The following is a 26,378-nucleotide window of genomic DNA, read 5'->3' on the forward strand; positions in this document are numbered from 1 at the left end:
ATCCAGAATTATTTTTTCCTATTCATTGGCCCAGGTTTCATAGACCACAGATTATATTTGTACAAACATTACTTGAACCACTAAATGTGCACATTCGCGAGGTGCTTCATGATAATACGCATTCAAATTACCCAGAGATCAGGTTTGATGACATTTTCCCAAACCACGCGAACCTCCCTTACGGCATTTTAAACGCCATGTTGCAAGACCACCTGAGCAGCCTAGAAACAAACGTTATCATTGCAACAGATGCCTCACAGTGCGAGGAAAAAGCTGGCATTGGAATATTTTGTCCTGCGCTCGACTGGTCTTTTTCTTTAAGGTTGCCTGATTTTGTGCCTATTTTTCTGGCCGAGTTGTTAGCAGTAATCCTAGCTTTACGTAAATTAGACCCAATTATTACAACGGCTGCCATTCTGACTGACTCCCTTTCAGTATGCTCTTGCCTTACCGCTACCAATGAGTCACCCATGCTAAAACTATTCCGCTTACTAGTTCCTGCCCATGTGCGATGTGTTCATTTGATTTGGGTGCCAGGGCATAAAGGTTTGTTTTTTAATGAAACTGCTGATTGTCAAATGCATCACTATCCGGCCCTGTTCTTCCTATTCTACCAGTGACAGCACAGATCACGGCGACAAGATTTCGGATGCGATCAATAAGATTAGCCTTATCAAACCCACATTTGACTGCTTCTCCAGAGTATAAGCACCTGGCATTTCCCTGGCATAGCGAATCCTGTGACACAAAGATGCTGGAGGTCGGCCTCACCAAATTACGCTGCCGCATACCCTCGCTGAATTTCTACTTACACAGGTCGGGTTTGGTTCCCTCCCCCCTCTGTTCTTTTTGTAATGAGGAAGAGACGATACACCACTTTCTTCTATCTTGTCGCCGCTTTACTGCGCTTAGAAAAAGATGGTTGGAAATACCTTTTCGAAGAATTGGCCTGGACTTGACAGAACCTGCAATTCTTTCGTTCGGAGCGTCCACTTTGGGATTCAGCCACACGGATGCATGCTTCGCTGTCCGAACATTCCTTATGGAATCTAAACGAATGCCCTGCTGAATTCCTTTATTTTTGTTTTTACTTTTAAGTTAATTATTACCAATTCAATATTACCTTCCTGATGTTATTTAACAGGCAATTCTGCGCTATTCAATGCTATTTCAATAACTATTAGGAAATTTATGCTCCATAATAATTTCGAATAATCCACCCATCTCTTGGCCAATCCCCCATCGTGGGTAGGAGCCACACGCATCACAGGCCACAACAACAACAACAACAACTTGTGGTGTTGTGAGACGCATTCAGTCCTTACCATTTCGGGCTTCGACCTGTTGCAAGGAGTTCCATCCAATGCAAATCTTATGGCATATTGTGGATCTCCGTTACTATTGAGGCGTAATTTACAGCGATACTTGCATTTAGAAAGGTCAGAATCCCACTGCAAAAAAGAAACAAAAGCTTTTAGACCAATACAGTAATATCTATTGCCAAACACTACCAAATAAAAAGCGGGGATATTTCAACAAAAAGAAGCTAAAGCTTTCGTAATGAGTTTGTGGCGGCGCTGCCTTGCAATCACAGACGACGACATGCGAGAACGCCTCCTCAACGCATGTGCGGTGAGCAATAAATCAGTTTCCCGAATAAAAGAAAGTGGTTGAGATTCTGAGGAATGCTTGCATGCCAAAATGTTCTGGAATGTATACAAGCGAATACTTTTCAGCACAGGTGCGCCACGTACGTTGGTCCCTGTGGCAGTCATCTAGTTGTTTGAGACAAATTGCTAGCAATGCCCATGAATACCGAGATTCTTTAATACTTGACAGTATTGCGCGTGCTTTGGACGAGGTGACTAACTCTATTGTTAAAGCTCCTAGTCGCACTGCTTTAAAGTAAGCGGAGTGGCAAAAAAGCAATCAAAAACTAACATGTTTAAATATGAACGTGCCACCGCCTCACTAAAAAATACGAAAACCTAATGTGGCATATTACATGATACGATGCCTGTATTTATATTGTTTAACTGAAACTTCGTTAAATAACATACTATCTTATACTCGTTGACCCTGCTTGGTTACTCATTTCTAAGAAAAAAAAAGATAGACATCTAGACAAGGAAGTAAGTGTGGCAATGTAATTTAGGAACAACCTTAAGTTTCACATTTTACTAGATCTCATGGATACTGAATATCTTGTTAAGTTAGTGTGTCGCTTCGCTTTGGTAGAGGTTGCTATCTACCATTTCCTTAACGCAGCTTCTAATATATATGAACTGATTATCGAATATGTGCTCACGCAAAAACATAATTCCCGCAAAATGACCACAACTGGTGATTCTAGTGCTCCCTGTGTTTACTGGCATTCATGATTTGTCAGCGGGTTGACCAAAGCCCTCTGTGATTCGCTCATTGCTACGACCGTATCGCTACCTAATGCAATTACTTAGTTATGCTACTCAAATTGCCTCTATTTTAGATCTTCTTTTTCTTGATGATACATTGGTGCGCAGTCTCTATGAGTGTAAAAATGCCAATGGCCTGCACGATCACAATGCGATGTTTCTGAATATGAAGATTTTGCTGGAAGATAGAAAGCCATCTCAGGATTATGTTCTGAATTTTAGCTGCACTGATGACAATTCTATCACTGACGATTTAGCTTGTACTGACGACAACTTTTTTCTTGCGCCGTGACCACTTTTCTTATATAATGATCAAACCTATTACTAGCTTTGTCGCCCGAAAATTCGCGAAACGGAGCTACAAACACACCTGGTATGACATTCAAACAAATCAACTGATACTCCGTAATAAGTGTCTACGTAAAAGAAAGTACAACTTAGTCCGACATTCTTTACTGAGGTCTCCCAAGACAATTCAAGGACTAAAATGCTTGATGCTGAGGACACGTACTACAACACATCTGAAAAGATATATGAAAGAAAAACAAACATTATATGTTTTGGCGTACAATTATTTCAACTTATTCCGGGACACCTTCTTTCATCACAAACGACCAGCTATGTTCGAAGGCCTCACTAATCCCGCAGGCTTTTAACCGCTTCTTGAGCATATTTTGCACCCGTGATAGCACTGATCCAGAACCGGGCACTTTTGCCTCACTTTATTACGTACGCAGCCTAAACATGCACACGGAGGCTCGCAGGTGCTGGGTAATCTTGATTACACAAAAGAAACTCTAAAATATTCAACGAATGAACAAGAGTTGACGGGATACTTGGCTCAACACACTAGTACAACAACTAACGGAAAACTAAGAGAGAAGAAAAGTGGGAAAGAGACGCCACGAGTGCGTAAATTTTGTTGACGGAATACGGATACCTCATATAAGGGGAAAGGCCGAAGTGAAGGGGGGAGGGAGTGATACAATCGGAGAAAATGACAATGCGCATCGATGAACGACAACGGAATCAGGCGCAGGAAAACAAGAAAACTAGAACTAGAAAAAAGTGTTTTCTAGTTCTAGTTTTCTTGTTTTCCTGCGCCTGATTCCGACTTCGTGGCTTCTGTCTTTCACGTTTGTCGTGTCCTCGTGTTCGATGTGCTACGGCCCTTGTATATAAAAAAAAAGATTTACTGCCTAAAAAACACCAGTGAGGCCATGTCTAGCGTACGCTCCGTTAGCTTGGTTGCCTCACCCTTCCTCCGCCATACAACTAGAAGCTAGCAACTGTATTTATCATAAGTCGATATAGTCGCCACGTCGTTCAATTATCGCGTGCTCGTAGTGTCATTTTACAACCCTTGATTCCTCGCCGCTAACCCCAACGGCTTATCATGTTGCACAGAATTGTGCACTCGTCTTACGCCATTACAGGCTCCAGTTTTGTGGATAGGTCGCTCTTCCCGCTTAGGTGTGAAACTCCCCCACTGCATATTGGCCCATTGTTATCACATTTCAATTTTTTTCAAGTCCTCCCTTTTCCCTGAAAGCATAAAAGTGCGAAAGAAACTGGATGGTTCGCCTAAATATGTGCCATCCAATGACTTCACACAAGATCTTGTACAACACATTGTGTGCCAGTTTTCTGTTTCAAAAGTTACTGTTTGCGCTCGTACACTGCCCTGAATTGTTTTGTAGCAAAGGTTTCAAGTAAACTACATGTGTGTGACTCGTGACATTCATTGTTTTCTTTTTTATTGTTGTTATTTGTGCCCTTCTATGCCTTTTTTCCCAAAGTGCAGTATCGGAAAATAAAATAATTATAATAATATAATGATGCTTGTGCTTGCTTTGTTAGATTAGGCGCTTTTCGGGGTTCTTTACGCACATAACCTTCTCTTCAAAACAAACAATACTAATTTTAATATGCGCTCGTCCTCGTGTCTTCCTATTCCCGTCTCTCTGTTAAACAGTAACATTCGCACTTGGCAAACGGATTGTTTTCACACCAGCAGAGTCAATTACGCTACTAAGGTACCCTTAAGGCACGCCGCCCTGCTAATGAAATGATGAAATATGTTTACAGGATTTTTCATCTGTTTAATTTCTGTGATTTAGCCATTCTTTATGTGCGACTAAGAGTTTGTCCGTACTTGGCCAAACCTTCAGAGTGGCCGGTCAAAGAATCCCTAGCTGTGGCTTGATACGTATCGTATCTTTCTGCGCGTACACCTGGTGTAATACTTCGCTCGCCAAGCATCGTACATTGCCTTCGTCTTCGTGACGTTGATGCATATAGGCGTCTTGCACTGCGCATGCGCCTGCATTGCGGTCTTCATTTGGGCAAGGCTTGGGAGTGGTGTAGTGCATAAACATAAACACTGCCCGGGAATAAAGTTCAGACCTTTGTGGTTATAAACGTGATCGCTGCATCGGAATACACACTGTATCCGATGAAAGTAAACAAGATGGTATGCATAACTGTTAGTTTCAAATTACTTATGAAGCCATCTCTGACGAAATATGTACAACCTCGCGGTGCTCGAAAAGACCTGCCACACAACATTTCAAAACTGCTTGTGTGTCACGGCTTGTAATCCGTTTCGCCGTCGGCGTGACGTCGTTGACAGGGTATAGAAGCCGGTTGGTTGTTCCGTGCTCAAGCGAACACATTGAGGAGGTCAGAGTCGGAGAAAAAAAAGGTATTTATCGACTCACAGTGATGCACAAATTAAAAGAAACATAGGAACACTAACACAGATAGACTTAATATATACACAAGATGACGACAAATGAAACAGAATCAACAATTAACAGTGGATATAATAACTAACACTACAAAAGAATGCACTTAACAGTGGTCCACTAAAAGAGAGTAAAAAAATGATGGCATACGCATGGCCGGGCAGCGGCAGCAAGTCCAGAAAACCGTGGAGTTGACTGCAGAGCTTTCCTGAATAAGACTGGCGAGCCTATCTCGTTGCGGTTAATGCGATTGCTGCACTGGATTTGGCGGGAGTCTAGATCTGACGACTTTCCTCGTGCACGTTGAGCTAATTTGAGGGGGACTACCGTGAGCTTCGTTGCAGGCGTCGGTTTGTCGTCTCTTACGTGAACTAGTCACTCGGGGTTCAGACGAGGACCGGCGACCCAGGCGATACTAGACGGCATGAGCCCCTTGACGCTTCTCAGCAGATTATAGGCTCAGCCTCTACAGTACTTAGCTGGAACCAAAATCTGCGTTCAAATAACTTCTCCCTTCCCTAGATAACTGGGTCGGGAAATTGTAGGTAATGGTGAAGATCCAATCAAGTTAACCCAATTGGATCACGACTCCTCCGAATGCCTTGTTTGTGCCCGTTTCAATTAGGGGTGAGTGAACGGGTGATTCCTACCTGCGGTTAGAGATCGCGCACTTGCATTGCACTACACAGACACACACGCACACCCTTGAGTCCATGGCAGACCTCTATTGTCCGTTGACAAACACAGAAGAAACAACGGCAGCCGTCCATAAGGCGCCAAACCCTCTTACACACACACTGTCAGCAATTCGTGGGCACGGAATTGCACAGACACACAACATATTTTGGGGTATTCGCAACCCCTGCCGTCTTGGCAAGCTTCTCAGTGCGAGCGCGGGGCAGAGAATACACAAGGGTTCCTACAAACAGCTTTCGAGGCGTCACGGTCGCGCCGATGAAAAAAAAAATATAACTCTAAACCTGCTTTCGAATTTTTCCGGCCGCTCGCCCGAGTGGCCGGCAATACTTGTATTTCACGCCGGTTCCTACTCGCACAACCTGTTCGCGCCCGTTGATCGGTGCTTCGCCGACTCGAACGATGCCGCATCGTGACAACTGCCCTCCATATTTAGAATATTATAAGATAATATTAAATCTCACGAGTGGAATTTTCGAGAAAAAAGAAAAACACAGTTTCATGCATACAAAACCCTATACACGCATTATACAATGTGTACTATATAAAAAAATTGAATAGAACATAACACTACACGCCTATGTATACAACAGAAAAAATCTACAACTGCAGGGTGACCCGATATTGAGCTCAAATAATCGGCTCCGACATTCTCGCTTCCCTTAATATGGGGGGACCGCGAACTGATACACCTGAAGTAGTAAGCTTCATCGAAGTACCCGACCGTTCAGTTTTTTTTCGTTTATCTGATGTAGCTGGGCGTTGGTGGTCGGTTTGGACAAAAAAAAAAAAAAGGAACGCCGTATAAGTACATGAAGAATTTGTGGACCTCCCCCCCCCCTCCCTCCCCCAAGACCAACGCCGGACACTAGCGCTCCACTGTACTGTAGGCGGCGTCCAGAGGAAGTAGCTTTCAGCTGGTATAAGCTTTGGGATGGTCTTTGTTATTGTGGGTTTGCATAAGCATCGCTTCCACAATCGTGCCCGACATGACTATACCAAGCATGAAGGGCTGGTTTAAATGCAGTAGTCATAATATCGGGTCTGTGGAGATCTGGCGTTTCAGTTCCCGAAACGCCTTTTTGCATTCTGATGTCCTATTGACCGAGTTGCTCTCTCCCTTCCGGATTAATTCCGTGAGGGGAGCGCTGATTTTGGCTTAGTGCGGGAGGGATTTCCGATAGTACCCGGTAAATCCGAGGAAGGCGGGTACGTGCCGCATTGTTTATGGGCGTGGTGAAGCTTCAATTTGGTCCAGCGTCTTCCCCAAATTTGCAATTTGCCTCGTCCAACTCGATGACCCGGGAAGTCGATCTCCGTGCCAAAGTCACATTTACTGGGGCGCACTGTTAGCCGGGCCGCCTCGACGCTTTTGAAAAGCAGCTCCAGGTACCTCAGGTGTTCTTCCCACGTTTTGGTGGCCACAGGACATCGTCGTAGCAGTGTTCCACCCAGGGTATACCTTCCGCAACTTTGCGCATCAATTTCGCAAAAAATAGCAGGGGGCCGTCTTTAAGCCGAAAATCATAAAGCGGAACTGATACAGTCCGCATGTTGTTGAGGAGGCCATCTTTGCCCTGGATTCTTGCTTAGATTTAGGTGCACGTTAAAGAACCCCAGGTGGTCAAAATTTCCGGAGTCCTCCACTACGGCGTGCCTCATAATCAGAAAGTGGTTTTGGCACGTAAAACCCCAAATATTATTATTATTATTATTAGTCGCCCTCCCTTCACAAAAATCAAGTTTGGAAAAATACCTCTTCTCGCCGAACGTTGCGAAGACCGCGTCGGCCTATATAGTCATGAATTCGGCGTCAGCCACCAGAACGTTGTTCAGGCGCCTAAAGTCAATGCACAGCCGGTTTGTACCACCCGGTTTCTTCCCCGAAATCACAGGGGAACTGTAGGGGGACTCTAAATGTCTCCACAATGCCGAGCCTCTGCATTTCTCTCACCTTCCTTTCTACGCTTTCGCGTGTAGCGAAGGGAAGGGTGTACTGCTTCATGTGGACGGGGTTGATCGTAGTGAGCTCCAGATTGCAGTAAACCCAGTCGCTTTTGCCTGAGACGTCAGAAAATATGGGTGGGCGTGTTCCAATAACACTGTGGGCTTGTCTGATCTGTTCAGAATTTAGTTTGTAGGAGAGTTTCACGTCCTTCTCCCCTTCTGATTTCTGTATTTCATGGATAGGAACGCTCCCATCGTCGCCCGATTCCATGACCCCGAATGTCGCGTTGCACTCGTTGGCTGGACGGCAGTCTCTCTCCTCGTACCTTTTAACAAGTTCGCGTGAAATATTTTCCTCCAGCCAGGCATGCCAATCATATAGTCGGCTTCTCGTCTCTTCTCCCTGACCTCAAGAAGGAGCACTCACTGCAGGAGCAGCTTGTTGGTGACGGTAGGAGCCAAGATCAAAACGCTGCTCTAGGATGAAACTGTCGCTCTTTTGCTTTGCGGTTGTAGTTTCGTGTATCCTGTTCCCTCCTTCTCAACCTCCTAGTTTCCTCCAGTCGGTTGCGAAGATTGAAGACATGCTCGTAGGTCGCCTTCGCTTCATCGCAGACGTCGGCAATCGTCCACAGTTCATTCAGGATCGCTAAGGGCCCCTTCACATATCGGCCGTTTAAGTGCGCAAATAGCGAAAAGCCCATACTGGCATGGGGAACTTCCTTGTAAGCGAAAAGGAGAGGCGCCAGATAGCGCTCCTAATCTCTCGGTTTTTCGGCACACATGCGCTTCAACACAAACTTGAAAGTTCCGTTAAACCTTTCCACCATACCATTGGCCATGGGATGGTATGGGGTGGTGTGGAGCTGGTGCAAGGAGAGAAGCCGAGCCACTTGCTTCATCAGATTTGATGTGAAATTTGTGCCCCGATCACTCAGCACCTCGCTGAGGTCGCCCAATCGGGAGGACTTCTTGATCAGGACTACGACCACTAATTCTGTCTCTATGCTGGGTAGCGCTACGGCGTCCAGATAGCGCGTTGCATAATCCATAAGGGTAGAAATGTACCAGTTCCCGCATTTTGAGGGTGGCTGTATAGGGCCCACTATGTCGATAGCCACCCGTTTGTATGGGATATCAATTATGGGCGTCTTTCCAAGACCAACGCGTGGCACATTGCCCGTTGGAACCATGCGCTGGCAAATGTCGCAAGAAGCGACAAACATTTTCACGTCGGCCATGATGCCCGGCCAAAAGAATTCCTCAGAAATTCGATCTTTAGTCTTCTGAGTGCCTAAGTGACCAGCCATCGTACCGTCATGTGCCGTTTTTAACACGGCGTCTCGGTAGCACCTCCGTACGGCGAGCTGACGCACTGACCGTTGGTTCTTCTCTGTGTAGCACTGATAGAGTAACGCTTTTTCCTGTTTCAATTCGACACTTCCCTTCTCACTTGAGCATGTCTGCTTCTCGTTGATCCCAGCGAAGCACTGCTTAAGCGTCACATAACTTCTCTGCTCACTCCCGTACCCGTCCTTGCCTGGTAACTCTGCCGCGGTCTCGCGAGCCTGGAGTTTGGGAAGCCTTTTCGGTTGCGTCTTCGCCTTGAAGCGGGTGATAGCTGCCGCCACGGGTTCTTGTTTCGTCTTGTCCTTACCGCCACATTCTTCAGTCTCGTATTTGGGATCGTCCGGGCATCTTGCGCCTTCTATATTTACCACAGTGAAGTCATAAGCGGTTCCCGCATACATAGCGCTGTAAGGAGGTCGGTAGCGTACGCTGTGTCGACGTCAACCTGCGCCTCGGGCAGCAAGCAGCTTGGCAGTTCCGTCAACCAAGTAGACGAGGGTCCTTGCGGCCGTTAGCTGGTCTTCGTTCACCAGGTTACTCTTTATAACCACCGTGTTGCATCCTTTGCCCCGCTACGCTAATATCTCTCTATCCTAGTATCCCGGAAGCAACTGGAAAGGCTTTTGCGAGAAATTTTGGCACCGTCGCCATAATCGCAGTAATGACGGGAACGTTGTCCCCATTTCTCATCTCAAGATAGCCGTCGCGTTTCTGATCATGCTGAGATATTTTGGTGGGGGCGTAAGCGCATGACGCCTGTAGTTATTAGAGCCCGCCTGGCTGTTGTGTGATCTGTGAGCCTTTCCACCACATGTGTAACAGACGATGGCCGCGTTGGCCGCGGATTTGTTGCGACATAGATGGGATGGGTGGTTCCCGCGACTGCAGATGTAACAACACGGTAGTGGTGGGCCCGGTCGTTTCCCAGCTTTCCAGTTTCCTCTCTCGGCTACGACTGGATCACATTTCTTTGTTTTCGCAAAATTTGCTGCACCCTGAGCTTCCAGCAATTGATCTGCCCCCACCCCCCCAGCTCTAACATTCCTTCAAAGATTCTTCTTTCCTCTCCTTTAAGTAAAGTGACAAATTCGGAGGATCACAACCACGTGAAAAATGTCTCTCTAATCAGCAGTGCGCGAAGGGAGCTGAAATCGGTATTGGTTTTGGAAAGTTCGACCCATCTATCGAAATAATGACCTACCCGAACTGCATATTAGGCTGCCGTTTCAGCCCTGTTGCAAATGGGTCGCAAGCCCCAAGGGTAGTGTTGGCCTGGCGGCCTGGGGCACAGCTGGAAGCATCCGAAGGTCTTGGCAAAGGATGAGTCGACTGCTAACAGAACAACTTGTTTATTCTAGCATCGCAAAAGAGCGGCCGGTCAGGTCGACCGAAGTGGAGAAACGGGAGACCATGTTACTCGACTGAATAAATCGAAGCTTCTCTCTTGGCGTGCGGGGGCAGCTGCTTTTATACTCACGGACACGTTGTGACAAGAAGTGACGTATCCGCCGGGCCGGCGCCAGTCAGACTTCCTCGCTTCAGAGTTGGGGAGCTCCTCTCCCCGGCTGCCGCGCTTTGACAAGCGTGGACACACACACACACACACACACACACACACACACACACACACACACACACACACACACACACACACACACACACACACACACACACACACACACACACACACACACACACACACACACACACACACACACACACACACACACACACACACACACACACACACACACACACACACACACACACACACACACACACACACACACACACACACACACACACACACACACACACACACACGCACACACACGCACACACACACACACGAAGACACGTGGCATTGAAACACGTGGCGTTGGGACAGCGCTGAACTGGCCAAAATGTCCGCCGCTGTGAACGAAGCCACGGCGTCAGTTGCATCCGCGCCGGCTATACCGCACGTCGGAAGCGAAACGTAACAGCCCCCACTGGTTTCTCCTTATTGAATCTGTCTCGAAACCCGTCTTCTGTGAAGAGAAAACGCCCCAGGAGAGTGGTCTTCACTTTTGTGTAGTCCGCTGCATCGCTCGGCGGTAACTTTCCGTAAACGCAAAGTGCTTCTCCGGTGAAACAAGTCGAAAGCGCTATCGACCACTGGCCTTCGGGCCACTTCCGACCTCTGGCGATACACTCAAACCGCCAGATAAATGCGTCGAAATCGTCTCTTCTTTCATCAAAGGAAACGAGAAGCCTGCTAGTATTTATGCGTAAACTGTGTTGTTCCTGTACTTCTAGCTGCTAGTTGCTAGCTCTGCTTCCGTTCCTACATTGATTAAGCTGATTACTTAATTGTAACAACTGTACTCCCCGCTCTCCAGCTTCCTTCGCCGCCACTCGCCCCCTCTCTTTTTTTCTTCGCGCTCTTTGTATTTTTCATCCCGAGCCAAAGCCCACTCTCCTCAGGCCTGCCCCTGCTGTTCCGCAACCCATGTCCTTAGCTCAGCGCCCTCAAGGCGTCACTGTTTGCCTTGTTCTATCCACTTGTCGAACTCCATTCCTTTGAAAATGCCACTACACTGCAAAAACTTCCGCGCTCACAATTCGCATGCACCTGCGTTCCACACTGAGAAGCAATGTATCAATAACACTAACCGATCAATCTCCACGATTGTCGTTTTTCGTTCACTGTGCGGCCTTTGTACAGAACGCCCTGTCGCGGACGCCAGTTAGTGTCACGGCTTGTCACCAGTTCGCGGTCGGCGGGAAGTTGTCGACGAGGTGGACAAACCGCTTGGTAGTTCCGTACTCAAGCACACAGTCAAAAGGTCCCAGTAGGGAGAAAGAAAAGAAAGATATCTATCCACTGACAACGAAGTACAAGAAACACAAGAACACTAACACACATGCACCTGATATAGATGAATGATGAGGACAAGAGTAATACAACGAGCAATTAACAGCGGAACACTGTAACTGTAACACTGTAACTAACACTGTAAAAGAATACACTTAACAGTGGTCCACTAAAACAGAGTTAAAAAAAAAACAAATGATGGAATACGCATGGCCGAGCAGTGGCAGCAAGTGCATAAACCGTGGATTCGATTGCAGAGCTTTCCCGGAGAACGCTGGCGAGGCGATCTCGTTGCAGTGACTGTGATTGCTGTGCTGGATTTCCTGGGAGCCTTGATCTGACGACTCCTCTCAAGCAGGTTGAGCTAACTTGAGGGTAACCCCCGTGAGATTCGTTGCAGACGTTGGTTTGTCGTCTCTTACGTCAACTAGTCACTCGGAGTTCAGACGTGGCTAGGCGGTCGAGGTGATACTGAATGGCACTAGCCCCTCGACGCTCGTCAGCAGACCATAGGCTCAGCTTCTAGACTTCTTATCTGGGACGAAAACTTGCGTTTAAATAACTTCTCCCTTCCCTAGTTCCCTGGGTCGGGGAACGGCAGATGTTGGTGACGATCCAATCAAGTTCACCCAATTGTATCACGGCTCCTCCCAAGGCCTTGGCCGCGCCCGTTATAATTAGGGGCGATGGAAGGGGCGATTCCCAACTGCTGTTAGTGGTCGCGCACTTGCATTGAACTACACAGACACACACGCACGCACTTGAGTCCATGGCGGACATCATTGTCCGTTGACAAACACAGAAGAAAAGACGGCAGCCGGCCATACGGCGCCAAACCCTCTTACACTGTTGAAAATTCGTGGACACGAGATTGCACACAGACACCACATATTTTGGCGTACTCGCAACGCCGGCCGTCTTAGCAAGCTTCTCAAAGCACGCGCGAGCCACAGAATGAACAGGGGTTCCTACAAAAGGCTCTCGGGCCGTTAAGATCGCGCCAACAAGGACAACAAAAAAATAATCTTTAAACCTGCCTTCCACTTTTTCCACTGCTCGCCCAAGTGGGCAGCAATACCGGTATTGCTGGTAGTTTCGTGCGCCCGCGACCTTTTGGCGCACGTTGATTGGTGCTTCGCCGACTCGAAGAATGCCGCACACTGACATAGTGCCACAGGAAGAACACCCGGCTGCCGCTGGCCACCCTGAGCACATAGAGGTGTCCGTAGCGGAAAGCCTGTTTTATAATTTTCGAGGATATACCGCGGGAAACGAAGATGCTGGAGAGGAGAGAAAGAGGCTGTGATTCCTTATATGCCTAAACTGTCACATATACCTTAAAGAATGTGGTGCAACGGTCAAATGTTAGAATAACGTTTTCGATAGCTGCAAAATTGAGAAGTGTCTGCCGTTTCACTAGGCCATGTAACGAAAGGACCCCAAAAAAAGGATGCTGACAAAAACATAAAACGGCTGGCTACAATGTCGAACATGGCTAAAATGTCAGACGCGCACTTGAAAGATGGCTAGCTGCGCATTGTAGATTGTGTGATACCTCCCCCATGTTTAACAAGTGCACTGCTGATCAGCAGGCACTGGGACTACCTAACACCTGAAATTATTGAAGTGGAGAAAGTTGTGCCGTTGTGCAATACCTGTGGGAGGAGTCCCTCATCGACAGCCTTATCAACTAAATAGTCTTATTTCCTGCGCAGGAAAGACTAGGTATCTATATGCATGCCATGCGAAATTTTGTGCTTGTTCTTTCAACGGTGCGCTTAGGATTCACTTCCTATCTTATGTCCTTTTGCGGAATGCAGCGCGTCGATTGAGGTAATCTGGTGTGACTATGTGTATATATAGAAGCTGCGCGCAATTTCTGAATTAAATGCATCCAGAGTCAGTGCTGTGTGTCTGCTCCTCTCCGTCTTGACCACTTCGCGCTGTACCTACAGTCATCTGTTCCCCGTTTTTAAAAAAATAAAGGTACATCTATGGTGCAAGTGGTAGGTAAGTGCGCTTATGATCAGAAGATAAAAGATTGCAGTTCTAGAAGTGAAATTTCCTTCTGTATATTTCTTTTGTTTATTTTCAATTGCACTGAAGTGGTCCCTCTCGCACTCTTTATTTTGAAAAATTATATACGGTATGCGGGCACCGTTTTCATCGCCCTGGAGCTTTGATGATGATGATTTATCGGCATCACCTTTGAAGTGGGGCGGTGACATATAATCACCTAGCCTACTTGATTTATTCATCTATACTGTAGAGGTAAGTACATGCTATGATTTTGTATAAATCTCCATAATATTTTTTTTCAGATTTCTTCATCAACCTTGTAGCGCTACCTATGTCTATAACGGATCCGGTCTTATCAATTTCTTCCCTAGATTTATTTACTCCAAAGGTCTCTTGCTTTTCACGACAGCTGACCGGTTGATACGTCCGTCCCCTTTAAATCCATGTGCTTCTAGAAGGTGCACGTTACCTTCGGGTCTCACTGCAGTAACCTTCCCATTCCATAACAATTTGCTGAATGACCTCCGAATTTTCGCTACAGCATGCACACACATGCCTCATCTTGTTGCGAATATTTACTCAGGTATGTTTTTGTCCTTAGTCTGAAATCGAGCCTGAAATAGCAAGACACTGCCCTTTGTAGCATCGTACAAAGTTTTCTTTCCAATTTATTTCTTCCCATTCTTGTAAATCTCCATGTTTTTATTGTTTCCATTCTTTGCATCCGATCCGATCCCTTTGCTTCTGTATCTTTTATCAGATGGCCCCTGTTTGTGTATGAACTATTTCACATGCCTTGTACTTGTAAAGCAATGAAGGGGGCTAGTTGGTGAACGTTCATGGTTACATTGCATTCCCTTCCCTCCTAATCCCCATCAGCGGCCTAGAGCCGTCCGCTTTCTTGAAATAAAGGCTTTATTCATTCATACTGCGCTCAGTTTTACACAGACGATATTAAGTGAAGGACGGGACGTGGACGGACGTATCGCTATGTCCGTCCACGTCCCTTCCTTCACTTGATATCGTCTGTGTAAAAATGAGCGCAGTATAACCATGAGCCTTGTACTTGGTTGGCAACTTTCGAGACCTCTCCCTCCTTCTGGGTCGACGCTTTTCAGGTAAAATACCGCTCCACTTTAGCTTCCCATTTATTTTGATCCATGTTCCTGAGTGTTTGTTCAAAATTAGTTTTGCTCTGCGCTTCTCTGACCTCAAGAAAGGCTGAACCCATCGCACCCTGCACTGGCTCATTTGTCGTTTTACAAGCGGGCTCCCAAAGCTAATCGTCCTACCGATCTTTCGGTAACTTCAAAGCTCGACAAGACATCCGACTTGAAGCGCAGAATGGCTTTTGCGCACGTTAACGCTGGAATCATTACTCCTTTCCACATTGTACGCACCATCTCGCATTTATTGTGGCCCCAAAGTACTTTGTGCTTAATGATTGCTACATTCAGCTTCCCGTTTATTTTCAGCTTATCTTGGTGGGTGCTTGACTGTCCTTCGTTCATGTACACCCCGATGTACTTATATTGCTTGATTATAGGCATGACTTGCTGTTGAATTGACACCATGAAATTGCTCGTTTATTCATTAAACATAATAATTTTTTATTTCTCCGTGTTAAACTTCGGGCCTAGTTTTGTCGCTGCGTTGCCACAGGTATTCACAAGTGTCTGCAAATACTTTCCCTTGTCCGCTGGTAGCACTGTGTGGTCCGCATACATCAGCCCGGAGGCCTTCTGTTGCACCATTTGTCTATTGCGCGTACAGGATAAATCAAACCCTAATTCACTATTTTCCAGCCGTCTTTCTGTGCCCTTAACAACATAGAGTGAACAAAAATGGCGACAGAGGATATTTGGTTCAGTCCGTCGTTAATTTCCACCGCTTCATCACATGTACGGCCGTCTCATACAAATTGTACTCGGTAGCATATATATATATATATATATATATATATTGGTACGTGTGGAAAGACACAGGCGAAAGGTGCTATTTACACGCTATTTACACTGGAGCCAGGTACCCAGGCTGACATTCGCTCGTGCCAAGGGCACCGACCAACTTCGTCGTTCTCGCGGTGGCTCGTCTCTTGAGCATCGCTTGATGATATCGTAATATTACCCCCCAGCGGCAAAAGCACCGTCACGGTGCTGCTGTTAAATATCCAAGGTGCACGGAGAGTTGTAGGGCTTGAGTCGGGCAACGTGGACAATGTCACTGGTTTTCACAGCGGAGGACGTAGTGGGCGTGGCTAGAACAATTTCATAGGTGACATCGGTCACTTTGCGGAGCACGTCATATAGGCCTGTGTAACAGGAAAGAAGTTTTTCACATAGGCCGACTTTACGCGATGGTGACCAAAGCAACACGAGGGCGCCGGGCACAAAATGGACATCAGGGTGACGGAGGTCGTAGCGTTGTTTCTGCTTGTCTTGAGACACTTGTAGACGAGCGCGCGCAAGTTGGCGAGCATGGTCAGCATGGGCGATTGCATCCGAGGCATAATCGCAAGTTGAAGCTGTGGCGGACGGAAGCACCGTGTCCAGTAGTAGCGTCGGTTCGCGGCCATACAAGAGGTAAAACGGGGAAACCCAGCAGTTTCGAGAAGGGAAGAGTTGTATGCAAAGGTAATGTAAGGTAGAGCTAGGGTGCCAGTCACGGTGGTCGTCTGAAACGTATTTGGATAGCATGTCCGTAAGGCTGTGGTTCAAACGCTCAGTGAGGCCGTTCGTTTGGGAGCGGTAGGAGGTGGTAAATTTATGCTGTATTGAGCAGGCACGCATGATTTCGTCAATGACTTTGGCCAAAAAGGTGTGGCCGCGGTCTGTAAGCAGTTGACGCGGAGCACCATGCACTAAAATAACATCATGTAGAAGGAAGTCCGCAACATCAGTTGCGCAACTGGTCGGAAGAGCACGGGTTACGGCGTAGCGGGTCGCGTAGTCCGCCGCGACTGCAACCCCCTTGTTTCCTGATGTGGATTCCGGAAATGGGCCGAGAAGGTCCAAACCGACACGATGGAAGGGCTCGGCAGGGATGTCGAGCGGCTGCAGGTAACCAGCGGGCAGCTGGGAAGGCTTCTTGCGTCGTTGGCAAAGTTCACAAGCGGCGAAGTAACGTCGTACGGAACGGGCAAGGCCCGGCCAGAAAAAACGGCGACGTACACGGTCATAGGTTCGAGATACGCCGAGGTGTCCTGCCGTTGGTGCGTCGTGAAGCTCTTCTAGAAGGGTGGAGTGGAGGTGTTTAGGTATTACAAGTAGGAACTCAGAGCCGTCCGGATGAAGGTTACGACGGTACAGAGTACCGTCGCGGAGGACGAGGAGGCGTAGAACAGCATCGGCCGGAGAGTGTTCAAAACGGTCGATGAGGGCTCTGATGTAGGCGTCACGGCGTTGCTCGTCGGCGAAATGAAGCAGCTGGGATACAGAGAATACGCAAGAAGCACGGGCAATATTGGAGGAGTCAGAGTCGTCAACAGGGTAGCGCGACAAACTGTCAGCGTCTTGGTGCAGGCGGCCAGACTTGTACACCACGGAATATGTAAATTCCTGTAGCTTCAAAGCCCATCGACCAAACCGGCCCTGTAGGATCCTTTAGCGATGAAAGCCAGCAGAGAGCATGATGGCCAGTGACGACGGAAAGAGGGCGACCGTAAAGGTAAGGACGGAACTTCGCAACCGCCCAGACAACCCCTACTAAAAAATCCTATTTGTTTTCAAACGGGTTTCATCAAATAGGGTTATGGAACGGGACCCCGTTTGATCCTGTTCAGTCCTGACCTGTTTAAATCCTGTTTATTCCTGTTTAAACCTGACCCGTTTAAATCCTGTTTAAACCTGACCCGTTTAAATCCTGTTTAATCCTGACCCGTTTAAATCCTGTTCAATCCTGACCTGTTTAATCCCGTCCTATCTAACCCAGACCTGTTTGCCCCTGTTCAGACCTATATTTTACTACATTCATACCAGGTCCTTTCAGAATGGATTGATGTTGCTTAATATAATTTACTCTTTAAACCTATTTTGTACACTTGTGTATTTGCGATCAGCATTGAAGAGAAGTAGATCTGCATTATGTTTGCAACAAGAATGCCACTTTCACATGTAGGTTTGCCTGGTACATTGCTTGATACGAAGATGAACACAATTTTCGGCATAAATTGATTAGCACTACCAACACTGATGTGATACATCATGAACAAGTTTTGTATGACCCACGAGTACGTTCTCTATGTATGACCTACAAGAAAATGCACCCTGAAGAAGACTGTACCTCATTTTCCTATTTACTACAAGTATGCAAATGTAATTCTTGCAAGTTTAGTATATGTTCGATCACTTGTACTCGTCCTTTTTGCTGTAATGGTTTGTTGACAAATCCACAGTAAAGCGTAATTTTGGGGTGAAAAATGTCAGGCAAAGTATTGGAATGTACTTGTAAGTGAAAAAGACAAGTATATTTTACGTAGGTATTTCTGTACACCCACTTGAGCTTTCATTAAGCCTGAAGTCCTCCGGCTTAAGTAAAAGCATGTCATAAATGTCCCAAGCACTGTTTATTGGACCTTCTAACGGTATTTCGATGCATCCAGTCTGCCGAGAGAAGACCGCTGGAGTGGGTTGCTTGGGTGAGAGCGAGCAGGGCACCTGAAAAAGTAAAGCCAATAATTTATCTTGACTCATGCAACAGGTTGGCACATAGGCAAATTTGCCTATGTTCCCACAGATAAGAAAGGTTCAGCATTCCGGTCATAGGAGATGATGAATAAATCTTATTGAAAAATATGTGGTTTCAAGCAATGCCTATGTTTCAAGGGAACATGGATTACTGTGGGAGAATAAGCTGTCATAATTAGCAGGCGATTGAAGCAAGTGTTATAGGAAAAAGATGGACACATCGTTTGATTTACAATAATTACTAGTATTGAAGCAACAGAATACAAACAAGAAATACCTTTAAAAACAACACCGACAGGTTGAGATAATAAATTATTCAGAAACTAAACCCTTCTGCCAGCAAAATACCGTAGTGTACTGGCTTTGACATTGCGCTGCTCAGGCAGAGGGCATGGGATTGAATCCCGGCCACAATGGCTGCATTTAGATGGCAGAGAAATGCCAAAACCCCTATGTTAGGTCTATTGGGTACATGTTAAAGGAGACTAGGGATCCCGCCAACTTGAAGTTATAAAAACCGGAGTATATTTCGAGATAAGCAAACTCACAAAAGTAGAAGGCCCTGGCCATGCGAAGACCATATAAAGCCTTTTAAGGTAGGTGCCAGCAGCCGCAAAATTTCTTGTAAAAGCGAAATATAGCAGAAGCGTTATTTTTCCGTAGATCACTTTTGCAAGGTTTTTTACAATTTGACACCTGACATGTTGGGCATCTACGGGCAACAGCAATTCTTGCACAGATCATAGCAAACACTGTTGCACCTAGGTATACATAGACACATAGGTATAGGTACAGTCACCAACTGATTTTCCGGACTCCGAAAATTCGAACATGATTACTCGGTCTGCTTCACGGCACCACCATTCTCCCCATGGACCATAATGTATAACAACTTCCGAAAGTTCGGACGCCTTGCAACCTCTTGTCTGATTTTTCGGACACTCCTTGAGCCAACTTGATCGAGAGCACCATGCACCGACTCTGACCGTTGCATGGTTCTACTTGCTGAACGCCATTTTTGTTTTGAACGGAGCCACCTTGCTGCCCCACGAAGTGGTGCTACTGCAAATCCCTGCTCATCATCATCGTTTCTGCCTGGTTTGTAGCTACAGCAGTTCCGGTCTCAGCTTAGTATGCCATGTTAAGACAATCCAGCAGCTGATTTGTTTGTTTCTTCGTGCACGACGCTGCGAGTAGGCCAGGTTTTTTGTTTGTGCAACTGATGTCGGCGTGACGATGTTTGACGAAGCAAGATGGGCCAATTCATTTCACTAATATCTAGAATAGCTACCTGTAAGCACCACCTACCTTTCAACAAGATTTGCAAAGCAAAAAACCTCATCCTGAAAAGTCTGCACATGAAGACATCGGTAGCATCATCAGCGTGGGGCCTCAAGATAATTCGGCAAGCCAGGAAATTACTGACAGCATGAGTGCAAGCATGCCAACAGGAAATCAGTGGCTGAATAATGCACCTTCTACCAATTGGTAGACAGTGCATTTTCGCAAAGCCCTAACTACAGCAGATCATTGTTCAGGAGTTCCCGAATGCACAACTCCATGCCATTTTCACGCCGACTCTAGGGAAGCACCTCTGCACAGTTGCAAGAAAAAAAGCTAGATGCCCCAAGAGAAATGAGCCCACTCAAGCCATCGAAGTTATGTTTACCTTGTCTTCCTACAACTACTCGAAACCTAGGACTGCTGTTTTGCACAAGGGAACAAACGTCAACATTGGTGCCTCGCCCAACACAAGTGGTCTGCGCCGTAGAAGGTGCCATCAGTCAGCCCACAGATGAGGCCCACATCAGTGCTGTCAGTGTGCTGTACAAATTGCAGAAGCACAGCCTACAAGCTTGTCTGCCTTAGTGTGATCGCACCAATGAACGAAAACCAACGAATCAAGTTTGTTTCGTGCCGAGAACAGTTGCCTCATGCTGGATTTTCCTACAATTCTTTCTAAGCACAGATAATGCTTGGTTTGTTGTGTAGGCATGTAAATAATGAAAAGGCCTGCATCACTATCTCTGAAAAAAATCATGTAACAAAGCTTGTACAGTACACAGGTGCAGTGTCTATCACATACCATTTCGTACAGCAGAGGCTACATCGGATAAACCGACCAATGTATAAATGACTGGCAGCGTGACGAAGCAAACTTGATGCGCGGGTCAGTTAGCAGTGGTAGTGCACTGCTCTCGGCGCACATGCACCTATGTTTGAAAGCTGCTTGATCGTGACAAAATATAAAGACAAAAGCGCTGGAGAGATATCTGATGCTTTTCTTATATGTATGACGAGGAACCTAGCACTAGCTCCCCATGCAGAGAATTACTAGACAGTGAGACTGCTTCTTATCATTGTAAAACAAGTGTCACGCTCACCATGTGATGCGTCCTTTTCGTTTCCGTGCGAACAGCATGTATTCAGATCTATTCTCCCCCTTTCACCTTTTGCACAATATCACTGTGCGAGCAATAATACTGAACTGTTAGTAGCAGTCTGTCAGGTTGCCTCCTTTCTTTCCTTGTGAATTGTGTGCTAAATAAGGCTTTTTTTGGTGAAAGAGTGCTAGTTTAACGCATAAGCTAGCGCCATGGCACTTTGCAATAAAGGAGTTATAATTCTCTAAAAATATGTCCATGCAGAACAGTGCCAAAAGAACACCTTAAAGAAAGAACATGAGTGTATCTATCATAAAGACCAATCCTTGTCTTTTTTCCTTAACATAATTTTCAATACCGATATTGAAGTACAAGCTCACCATATTATATCACCTTGTCAAGGAAGCAAGGCACAATGGTGCCCAACTGTCGCGGGACCAACTTGGATGTGGAGATCAGCGCAGATCAGCAACATAGCATGGTCTGCTTACACTTCTTCTCCAGGTCCAGCCATACCTATAGCAGCTATAAAACAAGTGAGCTTAGAATCACAAGCGAAACAATATAAAAAGTGACACTAAACAAAGCAACTTTCGTTAAGCATAAATAGGATCGAAATGCTGACATTATGCCCATAAGTAACTTCACTTTGAGCAACAAAGCATCCAATTTAAGAAAGATTATATGTATGAGCTATCTATGTGAGAAAGATTAATCGAACGCCCTCTATTTGCCATACTCCTCCCCTTATGCATGGATGTCTCACTGACTGAGTGAGCTGGGCTGATCCCAGGTATAGTGTAATTAAAGGTTGTCACTTGGTGGGCCAATCCCGACACCATTGCATGACTTGTACAATAATTTTAATGTGTATTGTAATGCTGGCCATCCTGCAGGCACTGCAACATTATAGCACCCATAAGTCTAATGGTATTACCTGATAAGGTTAACTAATAAGTGTCCCCAGAAGCATAACTCGGCATGTATACTCGGAGGCCATTATTATTAGAGAAGCAACAGCAGAGGTGAAGCTTTATCCTGTGCCGTATGCAAAATGGCCGAGCACGCCCAGCTTTTTGGTTACATTCTCACTTGTGACCACTGCAGCAGGCTGACTGACATGCGTAACCAGCAGTTTGTAGGACCACATTTTCATAACCTGCAATTTTTTTTACATCTGAAGAGATCAGCCTTAAGCTCCATGATGCGCTGCACTCGAGAAGCATTATAAACTGGCAACATTTAAATGCTATGCTGCATGGTTTTTTGCATGCTTTAGGAATTTACTTATTTATTATACACATAGCTCATAGGCTCCAGTTGGAGTATTGCATGAGGTGGCAAGAAAACATCATCATCAGCCTGGTTACGCCCACTGCAGGGCAAAGGCCTCTACCATACTACTCCAACAAGACCGGTCATGTACTAATTGTCACCATGCCGTCCCTGCAAACTTTTTAAGCTCATCCGCCCACCTAACTTTCTGCCGCCCCCTGCTACGCTTCCCTTCCCTTGGAATCCAGTCCGTAACCCTTAATGACCATCGGTTATCTTCCCTCCTCATTACATGTCCTGCCCATGCCCATTTCTTTTTCTTGATTTCAACTAAGATGTCATTAACTCGCGTTTGTTCCCTCACCCAATCTGCTCTTTTCTTATCCCTTAATGTTACACCTATCATTCTTCTCTCCATAGCTCGTTGCGTCGTCCTCAATTTGAGTAGAACCCTTTTCGTAAGCCTCCAGGTTTCTGCCCCGTAGAAACCTGGAGGCTTACAAATTCTGAACTAACAAGGAGAACATTCAACAAAACAAGTCAGACCAAAGAAGAAAAAATAACATACTCTCATAATGGGACTACGTATCTGGCAGCTAGCTTATAAAAAAGACAATTAGGAATGTTTTACTACTGGTAGCGCTTTAGGGGCAGGAATGTAGAATTCCAAGCTTCATACACTTTTAAGCCACCTTTCGTGGCTTTTTGTTTTGAAGTTCTATTCTCTGTACTATTATAGAAATGAATACCCCCCTCCAAAATAAAACGAAGAAAAACATGTAATGCACACTAATGTAACACAATAATGTAATGCACAACAGTGAATACTTAGAAAAATGTAATTAAGAACATGGAGTCTATGTGGGCACAGATGTTAGAACTCTACATGAAAGCATAATAATAAAGGTGGGCGAAGCATTTATGCTTTTGTCGGGCAACCTGCAGCAAGACATACAGGTAAAAGGATATGCATGCCTCACAACACAGTCCCTAAAAATATCTGTCACAATACAGTGAGTAGGTATATCATGCATATCTACAATAGCCCCTAATTATATTTAACTCAGAGGGGGCTACCTATGTAACTTGATCAAACTGCAGGTGGGCCAAATTCTAAATATACGATTCAAGTAGACAGAAAATGGACGTTATGAAAATGTATCTACAGCAAAAGTGTTGTACATTATTGTTGTACATTATGTCATACCTGCCAACCTGTGAACATAATATTTTGTAAAAATGCTGCAGACACTAAATTCTTTGTTGGGGACATAGCACACATTATTTTAAAGCTTGCTCTCAGCACCCCCATTGTTGCATACACACACACATTATTAATAAAGGGAAAATCACACATCTACCCGCTCGTAGCAATTGCTACAAAAGAAACCCGTACGGATTCCTCGAAAGGAAAGCCTCACATATGAAAAAAAGAAATCGTCCAGGTCTGGGAGTCAAACCCGGGACCACCGCCTTTCCGGGACAGTCGCTTTACAATCTAAGATAACCAGGCGGCTAGCAGATGGCCGGGCGAAGTCGAATTTGTCGACAACATGAAGCAAAGGCAAGGGTCTGACGTAATAGTTCTGCGGAAACGCGCAAGGTGTAGAGAAGTAATTAATAAAGGGGAAAAAAATATTACGTCAAACCCTTGCCTTTGCTTCGTGTTGTCAACTAATTCGACTTCGCCCTGGCATCTGCTAGCCACCTGGTTATCTCAGATGGTAGAGTGGCTGCCTCGGAAAGGCGGTAGTCCCGGGTTCGAGTCCCGGACCAGGACGAATTTTTCTTCAACTGTGCGGCTTTCCTTTTGAGGAACACATACGGGTTTCATTTGTAGCAAATGGTGCGAGCGGGTGGACGTCTGATTTTCCCTTTATTAATTACTTCTCTCCACCTCGTGTGTTTGCGCAGAACTATTACGTCACACACACATTATCAACCATTATTTAACTTGTCGTGCAGCACAAAAAGCAGCAGCGAGCTTGAAACCAGTAACTGACAACATTGTTTTTTTTAGATTACAGAGCTTTACGCTGCTTCAGGAATTTATCTGACCAAACTTCCCAAAAGCAAGTGCCCCTCTGATGTTCTCGTTAGAGATATTGCATTGCTAATAATAAAGCAGTACAAGTACCATTGCAATTAATTTTTTACATGCATTTTAACAATGTCATGCCGTCAATCTCTCAACAGCTTTAAAACATCTTAACCAACACAACTTCGTTGTCTTTCTAAAGTGACATTCATAAAATTGTAAAATGAGCCCACATTTGTAAACCCACGAAAAATTCAGGAGAGTTTCCAAACATGGATGATACTAACAAAATCTGCAGCTCGTGTAAGTGGCAGCAACTGCTTTGCACACACCTTGTCACAGCATGCACATCAGGTACTTTTCCGTGCTGTTGAGGCTGCAGAAGTGCCGCAGGTGCATATGTGGAGGTGCCTCTGGTTCACAAAATCTTGCCATCCCTAAACAATAATAAATGCTCAATTTATTGTAATCCCTGCTGAAACTGTAAACTTGTGATATAAAAAGATCACGTCATATTTTGATAAAAGTCTCATACAACCAGTTACATGAAGCTGCAACTGGTTGTGCAAATATCTGATTGTAACATCACAGGCGGTTAAATAACACGTAAATCGAACTGTAGCAAACATGAATCTACTATGAAAAGGTTCACACAAACGTACAGCTGTATAACGTGAAATGTGAATTGTACTATCAAAAAATTCCGTATGACATGAAAAGCGTTCCAAAACCTAATTTGTTTATGCGGCGCAACAAAGCACTGCTCCCAAAGGACGATGCGCTCAAAATTACAACAGACCACCTCTATTTCTGGAGAGACAATACAGAAAAGAGAAAGATTTTTCCATTAAAAAGAAGCATTGCTTATGTAATTTCGGCTTCTCTGCAAGATCGGAACCCTTTACAAGTACACGAAAACACACAGGACACTAATACACGTCATCTGACGACACTCTATAAACAGAAGAATTTCCATACAAGCTAAAAATCTGGCCATGCGTCAACGAAGGAATCGGGTGCTATCTCGCGCAGCTGTTAGCTGTGAAGACCGACACATCGACGTACTACTTCTAGAAATGCCTATACCATTTCTCAATGAAAAATTATGTACACAAACAGTAACTTTCTTTCCTTGAATTTTTGTGCCCATTTAGATCAAAGAACCACCCGCGCTAGCGTGCTTCATAGGTGAAAGTAAATAAACCACAGATAGAGCTGTTGGTAACATGAATACGTTTTAGGGCAATTTCCATGGAACTTTTTGCTAAATGTGCACTGCGACATGAAGAACAACCATTTGAAAAGCACATTTATAATTCTTGCTGCTTTACAAATCCGGATTCGGTTGTTGTACGGATCTTGCGATACGTACAACAACGCACACTTCACGAACCATAGACAGGAAGAATGCGCGAAAGCGCCGGACTTACCTTTCTCGGCGTACTCGGAAAACGCTCCTTTTAGTGTCACAGGTGCCGCGGAATCGACTGCACCAACGGTCCTTCCGGCGCACACACTGTTGAATTGCGGATCAACTACAGGACGTAAGAGCACAACTTTCACCAAATTCTTCCGTACAGTGCGATACGATGCGACAGTGCCAGAGGATGAGATCCTTTTCATGAGCCCGGAACAAAGGAAGCGCGAAGGGTCATATCTTCGGCATCGGCGCACCACACGAAGGATACTGCGGGCTACATTACGCGGTCCCAGGGGTTTTGTGATTCTCAATGCATACAAGATGCACCACAATTTTTCTCGGCACAGCGTACACACGATTAAACAACTACATCGGACGGCGTCAATACACAGCAAGCACTCACATGTAGCGACAAACTGAAGACGGCAAAATAATATCACCTGTAACTTTACCGGCGCTACCTGTGGTGCCATCTGTAGGCGGCCACCGAAAGCGACCGCGCTTTCGGTGATCTCATGGATGGTGACGGCGTTGTATATCGATGTT

General features: G+C 45.6%; 1 protein-coding gene and 1 long non-coding RNA gene across 2 annotated transcripts in view; both read right to left on the reverse strand.

Annotated features, from left to right (window-relative positions):
• LOC142574411 (venom metalloproteinase antarease TserMP_A-like) overlaps positions 1 to 26,378 on the reverse strand; it is a 220,333-nt gene that overhangs the window by 3,475 nt on the left and 190,480 nt on the right. The window contains exon 13 of the mRNA XM_075683501.1: positions 1,326 to 1,451. Coding sequence (XP_075539616.1) covers positions 1,326 to 1,451 — 126 coding nt within the window. The remainder of the gene's footprint in view (positions 1 to 1,325; positions 1,452 to 26,378) is intronic.
• LOC142576614 (uncharacterized) lies at positions 18,576 to 26,266 on the reverse strand. The gene is made up of 4 exons (XR_012826885.1): positions 25,843 to 26,266; positions 24,745 to 24,849; positions 21,480 to 21,624; positions 18,576 to 18,685 (listed from the first exon to the last, which is right to left on the reverse strand). It is a non-coding gene; the product is annotated as an uncharacterized LOC142576614 (long non-coding RNA).

This window comes from Dermacentor variabilis, chromosome 3 (genome assembly GCF_050947875.1).
Source record: "Dermacentor variabilis isolate Ectoservices chromosome 3, ASM5094787v1, whole genome shotgun sequence".
NCBI lineage: Eukaryota > Metazoa > Arthropoda > Arachnida > Ixodida > Ixodidae > Dermacentor > Dermacentor variabilis.